Source organism: Rhinopithecus bieti, unplaced genomic scaffold (assembly GCF_001698545.2).
Source record: "Rhinopithecus bieti isolate Rb0 unplaced genomic scaffold, ASM169854v2 scaffold_2435, whole genome shotgun sequence".
Lineage (NCBI taxonomy): Eukaryota > Metazoa > Chordata > Mammalia > Primates > Cercopithecidae > Rhinopithecus > Rhinopithecus bieti.
This window is the reverse complement of record NW_016803909.1, coordinates 598,048-617,882: the sequence shown is the minus strand read 5'-3', so window position 1 is coordinate 617,882 and position 19,835 is coordinate 598,048. Positions and strand designations below refer to the sequence as shown.

Here is a 19,835-nt window from a genome sequence, read left to right as displayed (position 1 = left end):
TGAGCCACGCGCCCGGCCAAAACTTTTTTTTAATGGTAAAATATTTCTTGAATTTTTAGACTATGACAAGAAGAGGAAGTAGTCCAGGCAGCCTCGAAATTCCCAAAGACCTCCCTGATATTCTAAACAAGCAGAACCAGATGCGCCCTATTGATGACCCAGGTGTGCCCTCAGAATGGACTTCTCCTGCCAGTGCGGGGAGCAGTGATCTTATCAGCTCAGATAGTCATTCGGATTCTTTCAGCGCTTTCCAATATGATGGCCGAAAATTTGACAGCAAGTATCTTTTCTATTTGAATATTATGTTTTATGTTGATTGTCTTCTATTCAAGACTGACTTATGGATTATGTAGACATCACCTTCCTCTCCAGTGTTACCTAGGCAGTGGCTCCCACATTAGAAAAAAAAAAAAAAAAAAATTAGAGATAGGGTCTCGCTATGTTGTGTGGGCTAGTCTTGAACTCCTGGCCTGAAGCAGTACTCCTGCCTCAGCCTTCCGAGTAGCTGGGATTACAGGTGCAAGGTGTCATTCCTGGCCCCACTTATTTTTATTTCAATTTTCAGTGAAATTTCAAAGGAAGTTTTAGGGAATCACCTTAAGTCGAAGCTACTACTTTATTTTGCCAAATTAAGAGCATTTTTTTTTTTAAAATGTGATCCCTTCTTAAAATAAATGACATTTTAAGACCAAAACTGTAGAAAGGAAAATAATTTAGGTTGGACTTGTTACTAAAAACACAGTCATGATTATGAGTTACCTCTGTTTCACACACTCATATTTGAGAACCAAATATTTGAATTATGTTCAATGCTACAGTACCCAGAACTTCCCTTGAATAATTGCTCCGTGTTACAATAACATCAGTGATATTATTTGGTGCTGTATTGTTACCACTTAGTTATTCAGCTATAATTCTATATTGCACTTGGCAGTCAGTGAAGGGCACCAAATTTTTAAAAAAGAAGTCAAAACCTTGGGAACTAAGTTTGTGAAGAACTGGGAGATGCATTGGAGAATTATGTTTCCTCCCTTCATGGCTTGTACACTATTCTGATCTAATTATAATCTTCAGAGTATTAAGATTATTTACACTTGTCTGAGTGATATGTAAACAGAATAGATGTACAGGGAATGTTTATGTTTGATCGTTTTGCTGATTTAGCTCTCTTGTAAATATTTTTACTTTGTAATTGGGACTCATATAATAACATTTCTTCTTCCTGTAGATTTTGGCTTTGGAGCTGACACTGGGGTTACATCCTCTGCTGATGTGGATTCAGGTTCTGGCCATCACCAGAGTGCTGAAGAGCAGGAAGTGGCTAGTCTGACTACTCTTCATATAGATTCTGAAACAAGCAGTCTTAATCAGCAAGCATTCTCTGCTGAAGTTGCAACTATTACTGGTAAAGTTATTCACGGGAATGTGTTTCTTAAATGTATTTTTTAAATCTCCGAAGAATTTGATTAAAATTTTGAGAGATTTTAATTTAAGTATTACTTATTACTATTTAAGTATTAGTTTTTTAAATTCATCTTTATGTGACAATGAAGGAGAGAAAAGACATTAGTTTCTTGACTTGAGATCCACCGGGTTAAACTTCAGAGGACTCTGTGAACGCGTATTATCTTATGCAATATTTTGTATATATATGCAGTACAACATTTTCTGCAGGATTAAAAAAAATTTTGATGGGAACATAATAGATGTATATGTATATGGAGTACATGAGATAGTTGCAGTGATTTTTAAAATAAATAAAGTTTAAAGTACTGGACTCTACCTTTGTCATTCAGAGTTAGCCTAGATTTTAATGATTTCTTTAGCAAAGTATTTATTATAGAAAATATAAAGCACACTGCTTAATAGAAGGCCTGTTTGTCAATGTACTAATATTCTGTGTTTAGATAGTAATTTGTGCTTTTTGGAAACTTTTTACATGTGGTCAAACCCAACCATAATGTGATAAGTGGGGTCTTAAATCCAATCATGTTAAATGCAGAGTCACATTATTGCAATGCTAGTGAAGTGATTAGAATGAGCCTGAGCAGCTAATAGCCCGTAGTTCTTGGGGATTCCACTCTATAATCCAACCTCACTGTGGTTCCAGCTACAGTTTTCCCCTTGATGAGTGGTTATCCACTCCAGCTTAATTATCCATGGGATGGTTTTGCATCTTGTGGTTTGCTGGAACTTGCAAGACTGAAGCAGTGATTTCTGCATCTCTAAGCTAGTCAAGCATATTTCCTCACCCAACCCAGACAGAGGAAATTTGAGCCAGGGGAATTCTAAAAGTTTGAAACCCATTCTCTGTTTTCATATCCTGCCTCCTTTTTTCCCAGATGACAAGAACTTTAGCAGCGCCATTGCAGATTGGGGCCCTCGTGGAGGATGGGAACCAACTGGGTTAGAGCTACAGTTCCATCATTACAGGATTTAAATTACTCAAAGTGGAATACTAGAGAAAATTCTTATTTTATAATGAATACCTCTTACTTTAGTTGTTCTTAAATGTAAATGAAAAGATACTTAACATTGATAGTAACCAGGGAATGCAAATAAAAACCACAATGAGATCCTACTACATATACTGAAATTGTTCAAGTTAAAAACACTAACAATCCAAAGTGTTGAAATGAGTGTGGAGCAACTAGAATCACATACATTGCTAGTGAGAATGTAAAATGATCAAGTCACTCTGGGAAAATATGGCAGTAACTTTTCAAGTTAAACATACATTTATTATGTGACCATTTTTAGATATGTATTTTCCTTGGACAGTTGTACACAAAAGTTCGTGGCAGCTTTATTCACAGTAGTTAAGAATTGAAAACAAACCAAATGTCCATCAGTTGGTGAGTGGATACATTGTAGTATATTCATTCATTGAATATTCACTGAAATAATATGCAGTAATAAAAAAAGAATTAAATATTAATATATGCAAAAACATAGGTGAATCTTGAAAATGTGCTAAATGAAAGAAGTCAAATACAAAAGACTCCATAATTATACTTTATTATTCTATGTGTATAACATTCTAAAAAAGAAAGAACTGTAGTGACAACGTAAATCACCTCTTACTTGGAAAGGATAGGTGTCAGTTGAGGGGACTGACTACAGATGGGCATAAGAAAACTTTTTCTGGTGATGGAACTGTTTTATATTTTGATTGTGATGTTGGTTACAAGACCATGTACAGTTGCCATTTTCATATAACCGTATACTTAAAAGTGGGTGTGTTTAAAAAAATAAATGTAGGCTTTATGTTCTATAACACAAATTTTAATACTATCAAACTTTAAGCTATTAATCAGACTGTTGTGTTTTCAAAAGATTTCCATATGTAAAAGAAAAGACATTTTTTATTTCTTAATTCTCTGTAGTTATCAAAATAAAGTTCCAAACAAAAGTTCCAAAAAATAAAATGATATATATGGAGAACTCATTTTAGGTCTTTTGCCTTTACGTTTTTTGGATAATTTAACTTCTAAGAATTTTTAATATTTATGTAACCTATATTTACTCTATGTAGTGACTATTTTCAGGTCTCTACTGGGAAGTTTTATGAGGCATTCTAATCTTAATCAGTACCATTAGTAATAGTGCAAAGGTGTTGTTTAAGAAACTAAAGCAGTTGTATTCGTTTCTGTTTAAAAGACACAAAATTCAGCAAAGATAAAACTCCGTATACACAATATATAAATGATTCAGTACAGTATTTTCTAAGGGTGAAGTTTGCATACATTTTACTACTAACGCAGTAGTACTTTATGAAAGGGATGTTAGTACTCCTGAAATCATCTGTTTTCCTATAATATAAAAGTTTTCAGAAATTACGAAAGAAATCTAGTATAGGAGACAAGAATGAAAATTAAATAACCTCTTTTTAGGTCATGAATATCTTTGTAGGAATAGTTTTATTGCTTTAAAAAAAAAAACCATTTAAGACGAAAAAGCCTCTTAAGTAAGTGAGCCATTATAGATTTTTAAAAATAAAATAGGCTGGGCATGGTAGCTCACGCCTGTAATCCCAGCACTTTGGAAGGCTGAGGCAGGCGGATCACGAGGTTGGGAGCTCGAGACCATCCTGGCTAACATGATGAAACCCTGTCTCTACTAAAAATACAAAAAATCAGCCGGGCGTGGTGGCGGGTGCCTGTAGTCCCAGCTACTCAGAAGGCTGAGGCAGAAGAATGGCATGAACCCGGGAGGCGGAGCTTGCAGTGAGCCGAGATTGCGTCACTGCACTCCATCCTGGGGGACCGAGCAAGACTCGGTCTCAAACAAAAACAAAAGCAAAAAAAAAAATAGAAAAATAAATAAATAAAATTAAAGGCAGTAGTGATTCTCTGGTGATTCTCTGATAGCTAATATAAAATTATTTTAAAATCTTAGTGTTTGGCCTGGTGTGGTGGCTCACACCTGTAATCTCAGTACTTTGGGAGGCCAAGGCGGGTGAATCACCTCAGGTCAGGAGTTCGAGACCAGCCTGGCCAACACAGTGAAATCCCGTCTCTACTAAAAATACAAAAAATTAGCCAGGCATGGTGATGGACACCTGTAATCCCAGCTACTTGGGAGGCTGAGGCAGGAGAATCGCTTGAACCCAGGAGGCGGAGGTTGCAGTGAGGCGAGATCATGCCACTGCACTCCAGCCTGGGCAACAGAGTGAGACTCCATCTCCAAAAATAATAATAAAATAAAATAAAATCTTAGTTCTTAAAATGAGTTGTATTTTATGGATCAAAACAATACATGGAGATAAAGAGGTTTATGTTTCAAAGCATTTGACCAAAGGCTGATGTCTCTTTGGCATGTACTTAAAAGTTTTGGGTAAACATTAAGATTATAATTTTCATTATGCCTTCAGCAGTATGTGTTTGTCCTAAAATATAGAATACTTAAGTTTCTGTAACTATCCTTTAACAAATGATTTTTCTGCCATATGAATTTACTCCAAATCGCAAATAAAGGAAAGGAAACTTTCTACCTGCTATGTATCATAATTGAGCCTACATAGAATCATATGATTACTCATTTGATATATGATTATCATATGATTATATGATTATTGTGATAACACCTGATAACATAATCCAGTTCTATATGTACTTTTTTAGGCACTTACTGTGCTACTTAAAAAAACACCTATATGATATGTGGAATTGCACTTTTATAGAATTAATATAAATACAGATCATCCTTGACTAACTATAATTAACAACTTACAATTTTTCAACTTTACAGTGGTGTGAAGGCAATTCTTATTCAGTAGAAGCCATACTTCAAGTACTCATACAACCATTGTTTTTTGCTTTCAGTACAGTAGTCAGTAAATTACATGAGATAATCAATACTTTATTACAAAACAGGCTTTGCGTTAGATGATTTTGCCCAACTGTAAGCTAATTTAAGTGTTCTGAGCATGTTTAGGGTAGGCTAGGCTAAGCTATGATGTTCAGTTGATTAGGTGTATTAGGTGCAATTTTGACTTATGATATTTTCAATTTACAATGAGTTTAATGGGGTGTAACCCCATCATAAGTCAGGGAGCATCTGTATGTATTTAATTTATATTGGTTTTTTGCTTTACTGTGTAGAAAGAGGTAATGAGGGCAGAGGTTTATAGTTACTGAGTTCAAAATATTGATATTTTTCTGCTACAAGAAGTTAAAATAAAAAGACTTACTGTTTTAACAACTTGCTTGGTACTAGCAGCACTATATTATAACCACCACAAGTTGTTCTATACAGCAGTAATTTGTGCTGTACTTTATTTAAGTTAACAAAAGTACCTGCTGTGTACCAGGTACTATACCAGGCACTAGCACTACTACAGTATATAACAGAATTCCTGTTCTTACAAAGTTTATACTCTACTGGGGAATATTTAAAATTGAACAGGCAGTTTCAAGTCAGTGTAATGAGTGGTGTAATAGAGAGGTGCAAGGTTCAGTGAGAGCATCTAGCAGAGACTCTTGGCAGGATCAGGAGTAGGCTTCTCAAGGAAGCAGAGACCTGGAAAATAAATAGGAGTTAACCAGGCCGAAAAGAAGATTAGGGCTCCATGCAAAGGAAAAAGTCAGAGGTATGATGCAATAATACTCTAATAAATACAAGTAGTTTACTTTCCATAATTGGACATACAAGTTCTAGGTGGGTTGTGGAGAGGAAAGAAAGTTACAGAGAGACTTGAGAACCATACTAGGAAGTTGGGGCTTATGCTGAGGCCAGTGAGTGGCCACTAAAAGATTTTAAATGAGGAAGTGACAGGATCAAACTAGATTTTTAGATCTTTTTGCTGCCTTATGGAGAATGGATTGGGAGGGGGAAGTCGGGATGTGGGCGAGACTGAAGGACCACTGTAAACCAAGGATTGATAGTCACATATAGAGCAGCAGTGAGCAAGTGCCTCAGTTCTTAAATTGCCCCAAGTCTGAATTAAGTGAAATAGAATGACAGTGGGTACTAGAGTTTCTATAGCTGGGCCAGAAATGGGAGTAGATATTCTTACTTTCACTAATGGCTCCTGTCATTTGGTACATCCAGTCTTGATTCTATACTATCAATAGTCCCATGGTAGACATGAGACAAGACTCCTAGATATAAAAGCTTGTACAATATTATGATTTTCGTGACCTCTAGTTGTAAAGCCAGTTTATAACTGATTTTATCTTTCGGTGTTTAAAATTTGTTTTATTTAGGGTGTTAAACGTTACATCTTAGGTAGGATATTGAATACTCTTTATGGTAATTTTATGAAATTAAATTTACAGGTTCAGAAAGTGCTTCCCCAGTCCATTCACCTCTGGGCTCCAGGTCACAGACGCCTTCCCCTTCTACGTTGAATATAGATCACATGGAACAGAAGGATTTGCAGCTCGATGAGAAGCTCCACCACTCTGTTCTTCAGACACCAGATGATCTAGGCAATATTTCAAAATTAGATATTTACCTTTTTTCTTTTAGGGCATCAGTGTCAGGAGATCATAAATAAGGCATCTTATATTTGATTATATATGATTATTGTAAATATTTTGGACTTTTCTAAGTCCTTTGGAAATTTGTTAATATAACTTTTTCTTGTTCTTAAAGATATTTGTTGTCTGAGTTTTACTCGTTTTATTATAGTTGATTAGAGTCCTCAACTTAGTTATTGCATTATTTTCAAGTACTGTATTATCATTTATTGATATTGGTAGTGTTTCCTAAAACAGGAAATACATAATTTGGCATCCTTATTCTTAGTTTTATACCTAAAGAACCTAGTAACACATAGGAGAACATAGTAACATTATCACTTGTTAGTCAAGCTTTCATGTAAACATTTTTTTTTTTTTTTTTTTTTGAGACGGAGTCTCGCTCTGTCACCCGGGCTGGAGTACAGTGGCCGGATCTCAGCTCACTACAAGCTCCGCCTCCCGGGTTCACGCCATTCTCCTGCCTCAGACTCCCGAGTAGCTGGGACTACAGGCACCAGCCACCTCGCCCGGCTAGCTTTTGTATTTTTTAGTAGAGACGGGGTTTCACCGTGTTAGCCAGGATGGTCTCAAACTCCTGACCTCGTGATCCGCCCGTCTCGGCCTCCCAAAGTGCTGGGATTACAGGCTTGAGCCACCGCACCTGGCCTCAGTGAAACAATTTATCAAACCATTTTTTTATTTTGATTCAGCAAATTTATCAACTAAATTTAACTTAAAAATAGAGGTCCAAATGAATATTTTCAAGTAAATGTTAAAAAGTGACTTGGGAAACCTAAGTAACTGCCAAGTTTTTTTTAAAGGTTATTTTTGCTAGATTTTGTATGATGTAACAAACATCAGTTAGACATTTTGCAAATATACCATAAATTGGTCAAAGACACAGTTAATGAGATACTTACAATGATTAAAAAGCTAGTTTTCATTGGTAAGGTAGCACATTTATTCTCTGACCAAAGGAAGAAATTTAAAACTATATAACTTTTTTTTAAAAGGCCCATTTCTTTTAAAATTGTCTATAGAGGCGAGGTTTTGCCATGTTGCCCAGGCTGGTCTCAAGCTCCTGAACTCAAGTGACCCGCCTGCCTTGGCCTCCCAAGATTATAGCTGTGAGCCACCACACCCAGCCCAAGGGACCCATTCGTTAACATGCAATTGCCTTGTAATTATATAGCCCTAATTTTCTGGTTTTTGGATTATTTCTGATCTTTTCTTTTTCTCCTTTGATCTGCAGTTGTTTATTTGTTTACAGTTATTTCCCCAACATTTGGAAAAAAAACTTCGAAGTTATAGAAGAGTTTCAAGGCTAGTAAAATGAACACACATAAACCCTTTATATAAATTCATCAATTAATATTTTGCCACTTTGTCTATATATACACACACACAGCACATACATGCACAAAATACCCTGCCCTTCCCACGTGTCCCCTGAACCTTTTTTTTTTTTTTTTTTTCTGAGGCATATAAGAGGAAATTGCGAATATCAGATCCTTCAGACCTAAACACATTAGTGGATATGTCCTAATATAAGTGTACGTTTTCTGCATAATCACAATATAATGGCCACATTCATGATATTTAACATAGATACATAGGTGTTATTTTAGTCTATAGTCATAAGTCCTCAATTGTCCCAATAATGCCCTTTATAGCTATACCACACCATCAGCAATCCAATAAAGAATTTAATCAGGCCGGGTACCATGGTTCATGCCTGTCATCCCAGCACTTTGGGAGGCCAAGGCAGGTGGATCACCTGAGGTCAGGAGTTTGAGACCAGTCTGGTCAACATGGTGAAACCCTATCTCTACTAAAAATACAAAAATTAGCCGATCATGGTGGCACGCGCCTGTCATCCCAGCTACTCAGAAGGCTGAGGCAGGAAAATTGCTTGAACCTGGGAGGTGGAGGTTGCAGTGAACTGAGGTTGTGCCACTGCACTCCAACCTGGGTGGCAGTGAGACTCTGTCTCAAAAAAAAAAAAAAAGAATTTAATCAAAGACCACACATTATTGCTTGCTTTTTAATCATTTAAAATTTTGTTAGCTTTGAGAAGGATAAGGTAGAGGCAAATCAGTTGGTTTATCATTGTATTATGAAGGTGCTCTGGAGTAGGGACGCATTAGCAACAATGGTTAACACTTCAGTGTGTTTCGTTTGTTTGTTTTAGTGGCTTTACACAAGAAGCCTTTTTTTTTTGTAATGGAGAAAGACTAGTACCTTTTTAATAATACAGACAGTTGTATGCTTTATATGCAAAGAGAAAAAAGTTAACCATTAGGAGTAAAGAATACATATGTACTAAGAATTAAGTTATTATAAATTCTCAATATGTTGGAATGTTTTCAAGCATGAGAAATCATAACTTTATGGTTCTTTCAGTCTACAAAATTTTTAGTTCCCAAAGTTCTTTAGATGCGTAGATATCTCTATTGACTTTTTAATTATTTTCTGTAGCCTTTTCCATTATATATATTGAGTAGAATAATGGATTTTTTTTAAAGCTGGAGGCAACCTATAATGATATCTAGCAAAACCATCTGTTTTACAGATGAGGACATGTATCCTTAGAGAGGTTATTAAATAACTTTTATAACACATAATTAGTAGCAGAAAGAGACTAGAACTAAGTTTACCTATGTTTCTTACAATCTTGTCAGTATTAGTAGGCAAAATACAATTTTGGTAATTTTGATTATGTTTAAATTTTAGTTAAAATGTTTATTTTTCAGTTGGGTGCAGTGGCTCACGCCTGTAATCCCAGACTTTGGGAGGCCAAGGTGGGCGGATCACTAGGTCAGGAGTTCGAGACCAGTCTGGCCAACATAGTGAAACCCAGTTTCAACTAAAAGTACAAAAAAATTAGCTGGGTATGGTGGTGTGCACCTGTAATCCCAGCTACTTGGGAGGCTGAGGCAGGAGAATTGCGTGAACCCAGCAGGCAGAGGTTGCAGTGAGTCGAGATTGTGCCATTGCACTCTAGCCCAGGAGAGAGTGCAAGACTCCATCTCAAAAAAAAAAAAAAGTTTATTTTTCATGCCATTATGCTAACTCTTAGTGCTGGTCTGGGATGTAGCTACAAAGAAAAGGCTTATGAAGGCTTCCTACATGATCTGCCTTTAGCCTGAGGTTTTCCATTAATTTGATGATATAACCTGAAGTAGCTGTTAGATAAAAGTGAGAATATGTGCTTATAAATTTGATGTTTTTATACAACATAGATTTCTCTATCTGACATAGATAGAAATCTCTCTGTCTGCAAAGTGAGTAGTAGTTACATAGAAGCACTATTGAATAACTAGTTGTTGACTTAATAATTATCTTATGATAATTCCTTATTATCTCATAATAGTAAGTGAGGTTTTGACCTTATCAGGAACAAACAATGTATGTTGACATTTCTTTTATTCACTTCTGTAGATATTTAAGATTGTTAATTTAGCTTGGTTTCTTGGGGGGTTTTATGTTCAGTTCTCTGAAAAATGGCTGACACTATATATTTTTTTTTCTATAGAAATTAGTGAATTTCCATCAGAATGTTGTAGTGTGATGGCAGGAGGTACTCTGACTGGATGGCATGCTGATGTTGCTACTGTAATGTGGCGAAGAATGCTAGGCATTTTGGGAGATGTAAATTCAATCATGGATCCTGAAATACATGCTCAAGTTTTTGATTACCTCTGTGAACTTTGGCAGAATCTAGCTAAGGTAAAAAGAAATAGAGGATATAAGTGGAGAAGAAAATAAAATATTTAAAATAGAAGAAGCCTTAGAAAACATTTGTGACACCCTTTTTGACTATAGATAAACTGGTACCTGGCATGGTGAAGTCACTTAATTGTAATTAAATAATAAGTGTAGAAACTGGATTTGAACTTCAGTTTAAGGTAAACTGGAAGAGAGAAGAGTTTTCATAAGTTTGTTGCTTTTTATTTGAAAATTACAGATTAGAGATAACCTCGGCATTTCAACTGATAATCTGACCTCCCCTTCTCCACCAGTTTTAATTCCTCCACTGAGAATTCTTACACCTTGGCTTTTTAAGGTAAGCTTAATATATAAAATATGAGTTTAAAATTTTTCATTTAGTAACTCTTAAACATTTTATAGAGATTTTGGCTATTATATAGACTCCTAGAGCACTTAACTTTTTAAGCAGTATCCTTAGGAAGTCATTAGGCATTACATAGAGAAGAGAGTGAGCATGCTAAAATTACTCAGGATATATTGCTGTTGATTATTTCATAAAACAAAAGTGAATATAGAGAGGTATGTCGGTGTTGTATTTAACTGAATTATAAACTTTGAGTTGTATCACAGAGTATGCTGTGTATTAAATGTTGTGACCTGGTGAGGTGACTCACGCCTGTAATCCCAGCACTTTGGGAGGCTGAGCCAGGTGGATCACCTGAGGTCAGGAGTTTGAGACCAGCCTGGCCAACATGGTGAAACCCTGTCTCTACTAAAAATACAAAAAATCAGCTGGGCATAGTGGTGGGCGCCTGTAATCCCAGCTACTCGGGAGGCTGAGGCAGGAGAATCGCCTGAACCCAGGAGGCGGAGGTTGCAGTGAGCTGAGATGGCGCCATTGCACTCCAGCCTGCGTGACGAGAGCAAAACTCTGTCTTAAAAAAAAAAGTTTTAATTCTTTTTTGTTTGTTTTTTAAAAGACAGGGCCTCGCTCTGTCACCCAGTCTGGAGTGCAGTGGCACGATCACAGCTCACTGCAGCCCTGAACTCCTGAGCTCAAGCAATCCTCCCACCTCAGCCTTCCGAGTAGCTGGGACTACTACAGGCGTGTGCCACCATGCCTGGCTAATTTTTTATTTTTTTGTAAAGACAGAATCTGTCTGTGTTGCCCAGGCTGGTCTCAAACTCCTGGCCTCAAGAGAACCTTCTGCCTTGGCCTGCCAAAGTGCTGGGATTACAGGCTTAAGCCACTGTGCCCAGTCAAAATATTTAATTATTTTAAGTATTGATATGTTTGGTACATTTTCCTAAGTGGGACAGTTTATGGTTATACCTACATTGTATCATTTTGGATGATGATAATTTCAGTAATCCTGATTTTTAGTTCATTAAAGAAATTGGGCCAACATGGAAATAAATGAGATTATATACATTGTTTGCCATATTCAGTTGCTTAAGTTATTTAGCAAATAGTATTTCTTTTTGAACATTAAAACTGATCTTTTAATTTTAGGCAACCATGTTGACTGACAAATATAAACAAGGTAAATTACATGCATATAAACTTATTTGTAATACAATGAAAAGAAGACAAGATGTTTCTCCAAATAGAGATTTTTTAACACATTTCTACAATATAATGCATTGTGGATTACTTCATATTGACCAGGTAACTATATATATATTATCTAAGAAGTAGTTTATATCATATTATCTTTGATTCTTGATTCTGTTTAACTCTTGCCTTTTAAGGTCTAGAAGTTAAACTCTCCCCCTTATTTAGTGATTTATATGCAATTTACTTCAATTTTATGACCTTATTTGTTCTTGAAATACAGTTGAAAATCAAGCTATTATTGTAGGTAGGGAATTGAGGTAGTTCTCCATCTTTAATGTTGTACCAACCAGTTCACTTTTTGAAGCAATTAAAACATCCTTTGCTGAGGCTGACACCTTCCTTTAATGTTCTAATGTACCTACTCTTAGGCATTTTGTGACTGATACTTGAGACATATGGAGTTGTTTATCTAGTCATGCAACAGTCAAGTTTTTTGCAGTCTAAGAATCAGCACATCACATTTTCTTATTACTGTCAATTATATTGGCATAGTGACAGTTACATTGATTTGATAATTATATGAATTATAATCATTAAATAGTCATAAATGTAACCTTAGAATTACTTTGGGAGTCTTGATCTCAGCCATAAACTAAAAAGTGTAGGAGGTTGCAAGTTAAAATAATATAAATATGTTTATCCTAATATGATCAACTCGTAGGTCATTTAGAGAGTATATTAATATTAAAAGATGATAATATCTCTTTCTGAAAATGAAAAAACTTTTGCATTAATTTAAAATTAGTGTGCTACCTTGTAAACATGTCTCAAGTAAAATAACTCTCTTGATTACTAGAAAAGAGAGCTTTTGTTTAAGATAAGTTCTACTGAGTAATACAACTGAATACACTGTATCCTCATAGTAAATTCCAAAGACAAAGTAAATGAATAATCAGATTAGGAACATTCCCTTAAAAGTGCCTAGGTCTAGATTTCTGAGGCTAGATACCTATCATTAAAGGACTTCAGTTTATTTTAAAAAGAGAATCTTTCCATTGTCACGTAACAGGTCATGTGGATTCAGAAACCAGAGTTATTGCACAGATGTACAGAAGCAACTAGGTGACAGGAGAAAACTGCTATGCAGTTTAGTTTTACATTGTGTGGGCCTTGTACTTTTAACCTTCTGAAGCAAAGAGCCTTCCTTAATCTGTAGTGTGAAAAAAATGCTGTTATTTATGCCAGTTAAATGAATGTATTTTCAGTTTACTTTCCATTGATAGAATATAATATTAAGCATGGATTATTTGGAAGAATTGAAATTAGTCTTTCCAATTAGCCAACGTACAGTAATTACCTTTTTTATTATTTCATATATTATCTATTTTTAATGATACTGATTAGCTGATACTCAAGATTACATATGTGATATTCTTTTTTCCTTCTTTATTCTAAGGATATTGTCAATACAATCATCAAACACTGCTCACCTCAGTTTTTTTCACTTGGTTTGCCTGGTGCCACAATGCTTATTATGGATTTTATTGTAGCAGCTGGTAGAGTGGCTTCTTCAGCTTTTCTCAATGTAAGTCATTTCCTGTTCCTTATCATATAACAAACTTTAGTTAGCCAGGATTCAACTAACAAGTTGATAAAACATAAGATGATATTCAGGAAATTTTGTAATTTAGTTGGAATTGATTGCTTCTCCTATATTAAAGAAAGTAAGAAATTCTGAAATATAAGAGAGCACTAAAATCAGTAAAATCTGATAAGCAAAACAGGATTTAAAGTTGAGGAAATCTAAAACGGAGGGAAGAAAGCAAAGAAAGAGCAATGGACTATAGCAAGAGGTAAGAAACAATGGTGAGTCATCATCACACAGTGTATATGTGTATGAAATCATCGTATTGTACACCCTGAATATATATTGTCTTTAACAATTATGTTTTTTTAAAAAAAATGTGGTAAGACAACCACCATAGGAGGACATATGTCCTAGGAGTAAACTCACTCTCTCTTTTTTTTTGAGATGGAAGTCTCACTCTGTCGCCCAGGCTGAAGTGCAGTGGTGCGATCCTAGCCCACTGCCGCCTCTGCCTCGCGGGTTCAAGTGATTCTCCTGCCTCAGCCTCCTCAGTAGCTGGGATTACAGGCAGACGCCACCACACCCAGCTAATTTTTCTATTTTTAGTAGTGACGGGGTTTCACCATGTTGGTCAGGCTGGTCTCGAACTCCTGACCTTGTGATCCGCCCACCTCAGCCTCCCAAAGTGCTGGGATTGCAGGTGTGAGCCACCGCGCCCAGCCAGGAGTAAACTCTCAAACTGCATGTGAAGATTTTCATACGGTCGTGGAATTGTGAGACAATGCTAAGTAAATTGGTATAAATGGAATATGTTCATCTATAAGTGGCAGAGGTGAGCTAGAGAGGAAGGCAATAATGCTGAAAATGTTAGATGCAAGCCTAAGGAAGGAATGAATAACCATTGAAGGATTTTAAGCAAGGACTGAATGATCAAATTCATATTTTGGAAGGATCACTCTGGAGCAAAATGTAAATGAAAAATAATAACTGGAAGTCTACTAGAAAAAACTAAGGGTTTTGTGAGAAAAACATACTTGTCTAGTACTGTGTAACTTGAAGAGCAGTTTAACATACCTTATTTCATTGTTAAGCTGCAACAGTGAGAGATCAATAGTGAATAGAAGGAGTTCTATTTGGGGCCTAGTAAGATGCGTATTAGATATCCATGAGGAAGATGTCAAAAGAATAATTGCATATACTCAAGGGACATGTCAGGACTGAAAATAAAAGCTGGGCAACATTAGCTTATAGACGATATTTAAAGCCATGAAACTGGATACAGTCACCTAGTGGAAACAGACAAAGCAGCAGCGGTATTTATAGCTGTATAACCCTGTTTTTCCAGTTCCCTGAAAACAGTAATCATGTCTTACTCATCTTGGTATCTCCAGAGCCTAACATAGCACCATGCTTGTTAGTTATTGAATATGTGTTCATTTAGTACCTAGTGTATACTCAACATTGTACTGAGCTCTTTTGTGGTTATTAAACTTCCCCCTCCCCTTGTGTACAGAATGTTTTTGTAGGTGAAATACAGAGGGATATAGAATAAATTGGATAATACTTTGTGCTCAAGCAACATAATGCCTGCTGCTGGGGATATGGAGAAGTATATTAACAACTCCAGAATGTAGGGCATCAAATAGGTACCAATAAGAGGAGCACAGTGTAGTAGTTAAAAGCATTGTCTAGAGCTGACCTGCTTGAGTTCAAATCCTGGCACTGCGACTTATGAGCTGTGTGACCTTGGGCAAGTTACTGAATGTCTCTGTGTCTCAGTTTCTTCATCTATAAAATAAAGATGGCCAGGCATGGTGATTCATGCCTGTAATTCCAGCACTTTGGGAGGCTAAGGCGGGTGGATCACCTGAGGTCGGGAGTTCAAGACTAGTCTGACCAACATGGTGAAACCCCATCTCTACTGAAAATACAAAATTAGCTGGGCATGGTGGCGCATGCCTGTAATTCCAGCTACTCGGGAGGCTGACACAGGAGAATCGCTTGAACCCGGGAGGCGGAGTTTGAGGTTAGCCGAGATCGCACCATTGCACTCCAGCCTGGGCAACAAGAGCAAAACTCTGTCTCAAAAAAAATAAAAAACAAAAAAATAAAGATAACTTGCCTCATAGGATTATTTTATAAGGATTTGTAACATGATTGGAACGTTATTTGACACTTTATATGTGCAATATAAGTTTGTTAAAATTATTTGGTAATTCAGAGAATGGAGAGATCTTATTTGTTTAAGGATATCATGGAGGTTTCATGGAAAATATATATGAATATGTCCCTGAAAGATTAGTAGTATTTGTTTAAGTAAAAATGGAGATGAGGAACAGTATTCCAGACAGAGGTAAACAAGCATGAGTGAGATGTATTCAAGAAATGACAAATAATCCGTTTTGTTTAGGAGCTAGTTAATCTGTAAGAGTGTAATAGGCAAAAAGAATCGAAAGGTACTTTATTTAAAAAAAAACAATTATTGAGATAAAATATACATATCTAATTTACCATTTTTATCATTTCAATTAATTTTTTTGTTTGTTTTGTTTTGTTTTTGAGATAGGGTCTTGCTCTGTAGCACAGGTTGGAGTGCAGTGGCACAATCGAGGCTCACTGCAGCCTTTACCTCCTGGGCTTAAGCAGTCCTCCCACATCAGCCTGCCAAGTAGCTGAGACTATAGGCACACACCTATAGTCCCAGGCACCGTGCCTGGTAATGTTTTTAACTTTTTATGGAAACAGGGTCTCACCATGTTGCCCAGGCTGGTCTTGAATTCCTGGGCTCAAGTAATCCTCCCTGCCTTGGCCTTGTAAGGTGCTGGGATTATAGGCATGAGCACCTGAGCTATCATTTTTTAATATACACCTTTTTTTTTTTTTTTTTTTTTTTTTTTTGAGACAGTGTCTCTCTCTGTCAGTCAGACTGGAGTGCAATAATGTGATCTTGGCTCACTGCAATCTCTGCCTCCCATGTTCAAGTGATTCTTTTGCCTCAGCCTCCCGAGTAGCGGGACTACAGGCACTTGCCACCATGCCGGGCTAATTTTTGTATATATTTTTAGTAGAGACAAGGTTTCACCATTTTGGCCAGGCTTGTCTCGAACTCCTGACCTTAGGTGATCTGCCCACCTTGGCCTCCCAAAGCCCTAGGATTACAGGCGTGAGCCATCACACCCAGCCTTACATTTTAAATACATTTATATTATTTTTTTCCCGCTTCTTTCCTCCTTTCCCTGCTTCCGGGCCTCTGGTAACCACCAATCTATTATCTTCATGAAATCCACTTTAGCTCCCACATATGAAGGAGAACATGTGGCATTTGTCTTTCTGTGTTTGGCTTATTGCAGTTAACATAATGTTCTCCAGTTCTACCCATGTTGCTGCAAATGACAGGATTTTGTTCTTTTTCATGGCTAGATAATGTTTCATTGTGTATAAATACCACATTTTCTTTATCCATTCATTTGTTGATGGGCACGTAGGTTGAGTCCATGTCTTGGCTGTTGTGATTACTGTGTGGTAAACACAGGAGTGTAGGTATCTTTTTGATATCTTGATTTCCTTTCTTTTGGATATACACCCAATTGTGGAATTTCTGGATCATATGGAAGTTCTATTTTTGATTTTTTGAGGAACCTCCTTGCTGTTCTCCATAGCAGCTATACTAATTTACATTCCCACCAACAGTGTATGAAGGTCCCCTTAGAAAGGTACTTTAGATCTTTGCTACCCAAAGTGTGATCCGCACATCAGAAACATTTAGCATGATCTGGGTGCTTATTAGTAATGCAGAATCTCAGACCCGATCCCAGACCTATTTACTGAATCAGAATAGGCATTTTAACTAGATCACAAGTAAGTGGCAAAATCATTAAAGATTGAGAAGCACTGCTTTAGACTATATTTTGGAAAGGTCTTGAATGCCAGGAATCAGATTATAATGCTATATTAGATAAACAGTTAAGTGTTGTTGTTGTTGTTGTTGTTGTTGTTGTTGTTGTTGTTGTTTGAGATGGAGTCTCCCTCTGTCACCAGACTGGAGTGCAGTGGCACGATCTCAGCTGACTGCAACTTCCGCCTCCTGGGTTCAAGCGATTCTCCTGCCTCAGCCTCCCAAGTAGCTGGGACTACAGGCACGCCACCACGCCCAGTTAATTTTTGTATTTTTACTAGAGATAGGGTTTCACCATGTTGGCCTGGATGGTCTTGATCTGTTGATCTTGTGATCCGCCCGCCTCAGCCTCCCAAAGTGCTGAAATTATAGGCGTGAGCCACCGTGCCTAGCCATTAAGTTAAGTTTTTTTAAAGTGGTGAGAGAGATGACTGAATCCATCCTTTGAGATTATTAAATAAGTATTAATCTGGGAGTAAATTAATGGAAGACAAACTAGAGATGGTAAACAAGTCACAGGGTTATAGTATAATCAAAGTACATAGACTATAAATCTCTTAGATACTAGCAAAACTTGATAGAATTCAGAAGATGCCAATATATAAACCAATGTCATTTTTTATTAATTTACTGTGAAAACTAGTAGTATTCAATGGGTTATTCCAGATGACTAGTCAGCACATTTCCTGCAGCTTTTTTCAAGATTCTGCAGGAGAATTAAGCCCTAATGTCATAAGGCATCTATTTTATGTAATCCATTTCAAATGACTAATTAATTTCTGTCTTATGTATCTAATACTGTGCATTATGTAACATCCTTGAGAAAATGTAGAATATAGTCATTTTTTGCATTCTCTGGTTCATATGAGGGATACCTGTTGAGAAAGGCTGCATAGGAAACCAAATCATTGCAAGAATCAAGCATAACATATCTCCATAATAAGGTTAAAACAAGTCATTTCCTCTGATGGTGTTGGAAATAGCCAGTCCAGACTGGGCTTGGTGGCTCACACCTGTAATCCCAGCACTTTGGGGAGGCTGACACAGGCAGATCACTTGAGGTCAGGAGTTTGAGACTAGCCTGGCAAATGTGGTGAAACTCCATCTCTACTACAAATAGAAAAATTAGCCGGGCGTGGTGGTGCACGCCTGTAATCCCAGCTACTCAGGAGTCTGAGATGGGAGAAATGGGAGGATCGTTTGAACCTGGGAGGCAGAGGTTGCAGTGAGCCGAGATCGTGCCACTATACTCCAGCCTACACGGCAGAGTGAAACTCCTTCTTAAAAAAAGAAAAGGGGGTACGGAGCAAGATGGCCGAATAGGAACAGCTCCAGTCTCCAACTCCCAGTGCGAGCGACACAGAAGACCGGTGATTTCTGCATTTTCAATTGAGGTACTGGGGTCATCTCACTGGGGAGTGCCGGACAATCGGTGCTAGTCAGCTGCTGCAGCCCGACCAGCGAGAGCTGAAGCAGGGCGAGGCATCGCCTCACCTAGGAAGCGCAAGGGGGAAGGGAATCCCTTTTCCTAGCCAGGGGAACTGAGACACACAACACCCGGAAAATCGGGTAATTCCCACCCCAATACTGCGCTTTAAGCAAGTGGGCATACCAGGAGATTATACACACACCTGGCCGGGAGGGTCCCACGGCCACGGAGCCTCCCTCATTGCTAGCACAGCAGTCTGTGATCTAACCACAAGGCAGCAGCGAGGCTGGGGGAGGGGTGCCTGCCATTGCTGAGGCTTAAGTAGATAAACAAAGCCGCTGGGAAGCTCGAACTGGGTGGAGCTCACAGCAGCTCAAGGAAACCTGCCTGTCTCTGTAGACTCCACCTCTGGGGACAGGGCACAGCTAAATAACAACAGGGGAAGCAGCAGAGACCTGTGCAGACGTGAACGACTCTGTCTGACAGCTTTGAAGAGAGCAGTGGATCTCCCAACACGGAGGTTGAGATCTGAGAACGGACAGACTGCCTGCTCAAGTGGGTCCCTGACCCCTGAGTAGCCTAACTGGGAGACATCCCCCACTAGGGGCAGTCTGACACCCCACACCTTACAGGGTGGAGTACACCCCTGAGAGGAAGCTTCCAAAGTAAGAATCAGACAGGTACACTCG

At 37.6% G+C, this 19,835-nt stretch overlaps 1 protein-coding gene across 1 annotated transcript in view; it reads left to right on the top strand.

Moving 5' to 3' along the window:
- Positions 1 to 19,835, top strand: part of RALGAPA1 (Ral GTPase activating protein catalytic subunit alpha 1) — a 301,694-nt gene that overhangs the window by 144,641 nt on the left and 137,218 nt on the right. Inside the window, exons 21-27 of the mRNA XM_017858547.1 lie at positions 60 to 276; positions 1,229 to 1,405; positions 6,780 to 6,932; positions 10,501 to 10,694; positions 10,933 to 11,031; positions 12,190 to 12,345; positions 13,691 to 13,819. Coding sequence (XP_017714036.1) covers positions 60 to 276; positions 1,229 to 1,405; positions 6,780 to 6,932; positions 10,501 to 10,694; positions 10,933 to 11,031; positions 12,190 to 12,345; positions 13,691 to 13,819 — 1,125 coding nt within the window. The remainder of the gene's footprint in view (positions 1 to 59; positions 277 to 1,228; positions 1,406 to 6,779; positions 6,933 to 10,500; positions 10,695 to 10,932; positions 11,032 to 12,189; positions 12,346 to 13,690; positions 13,820 to 19,835) is intronic.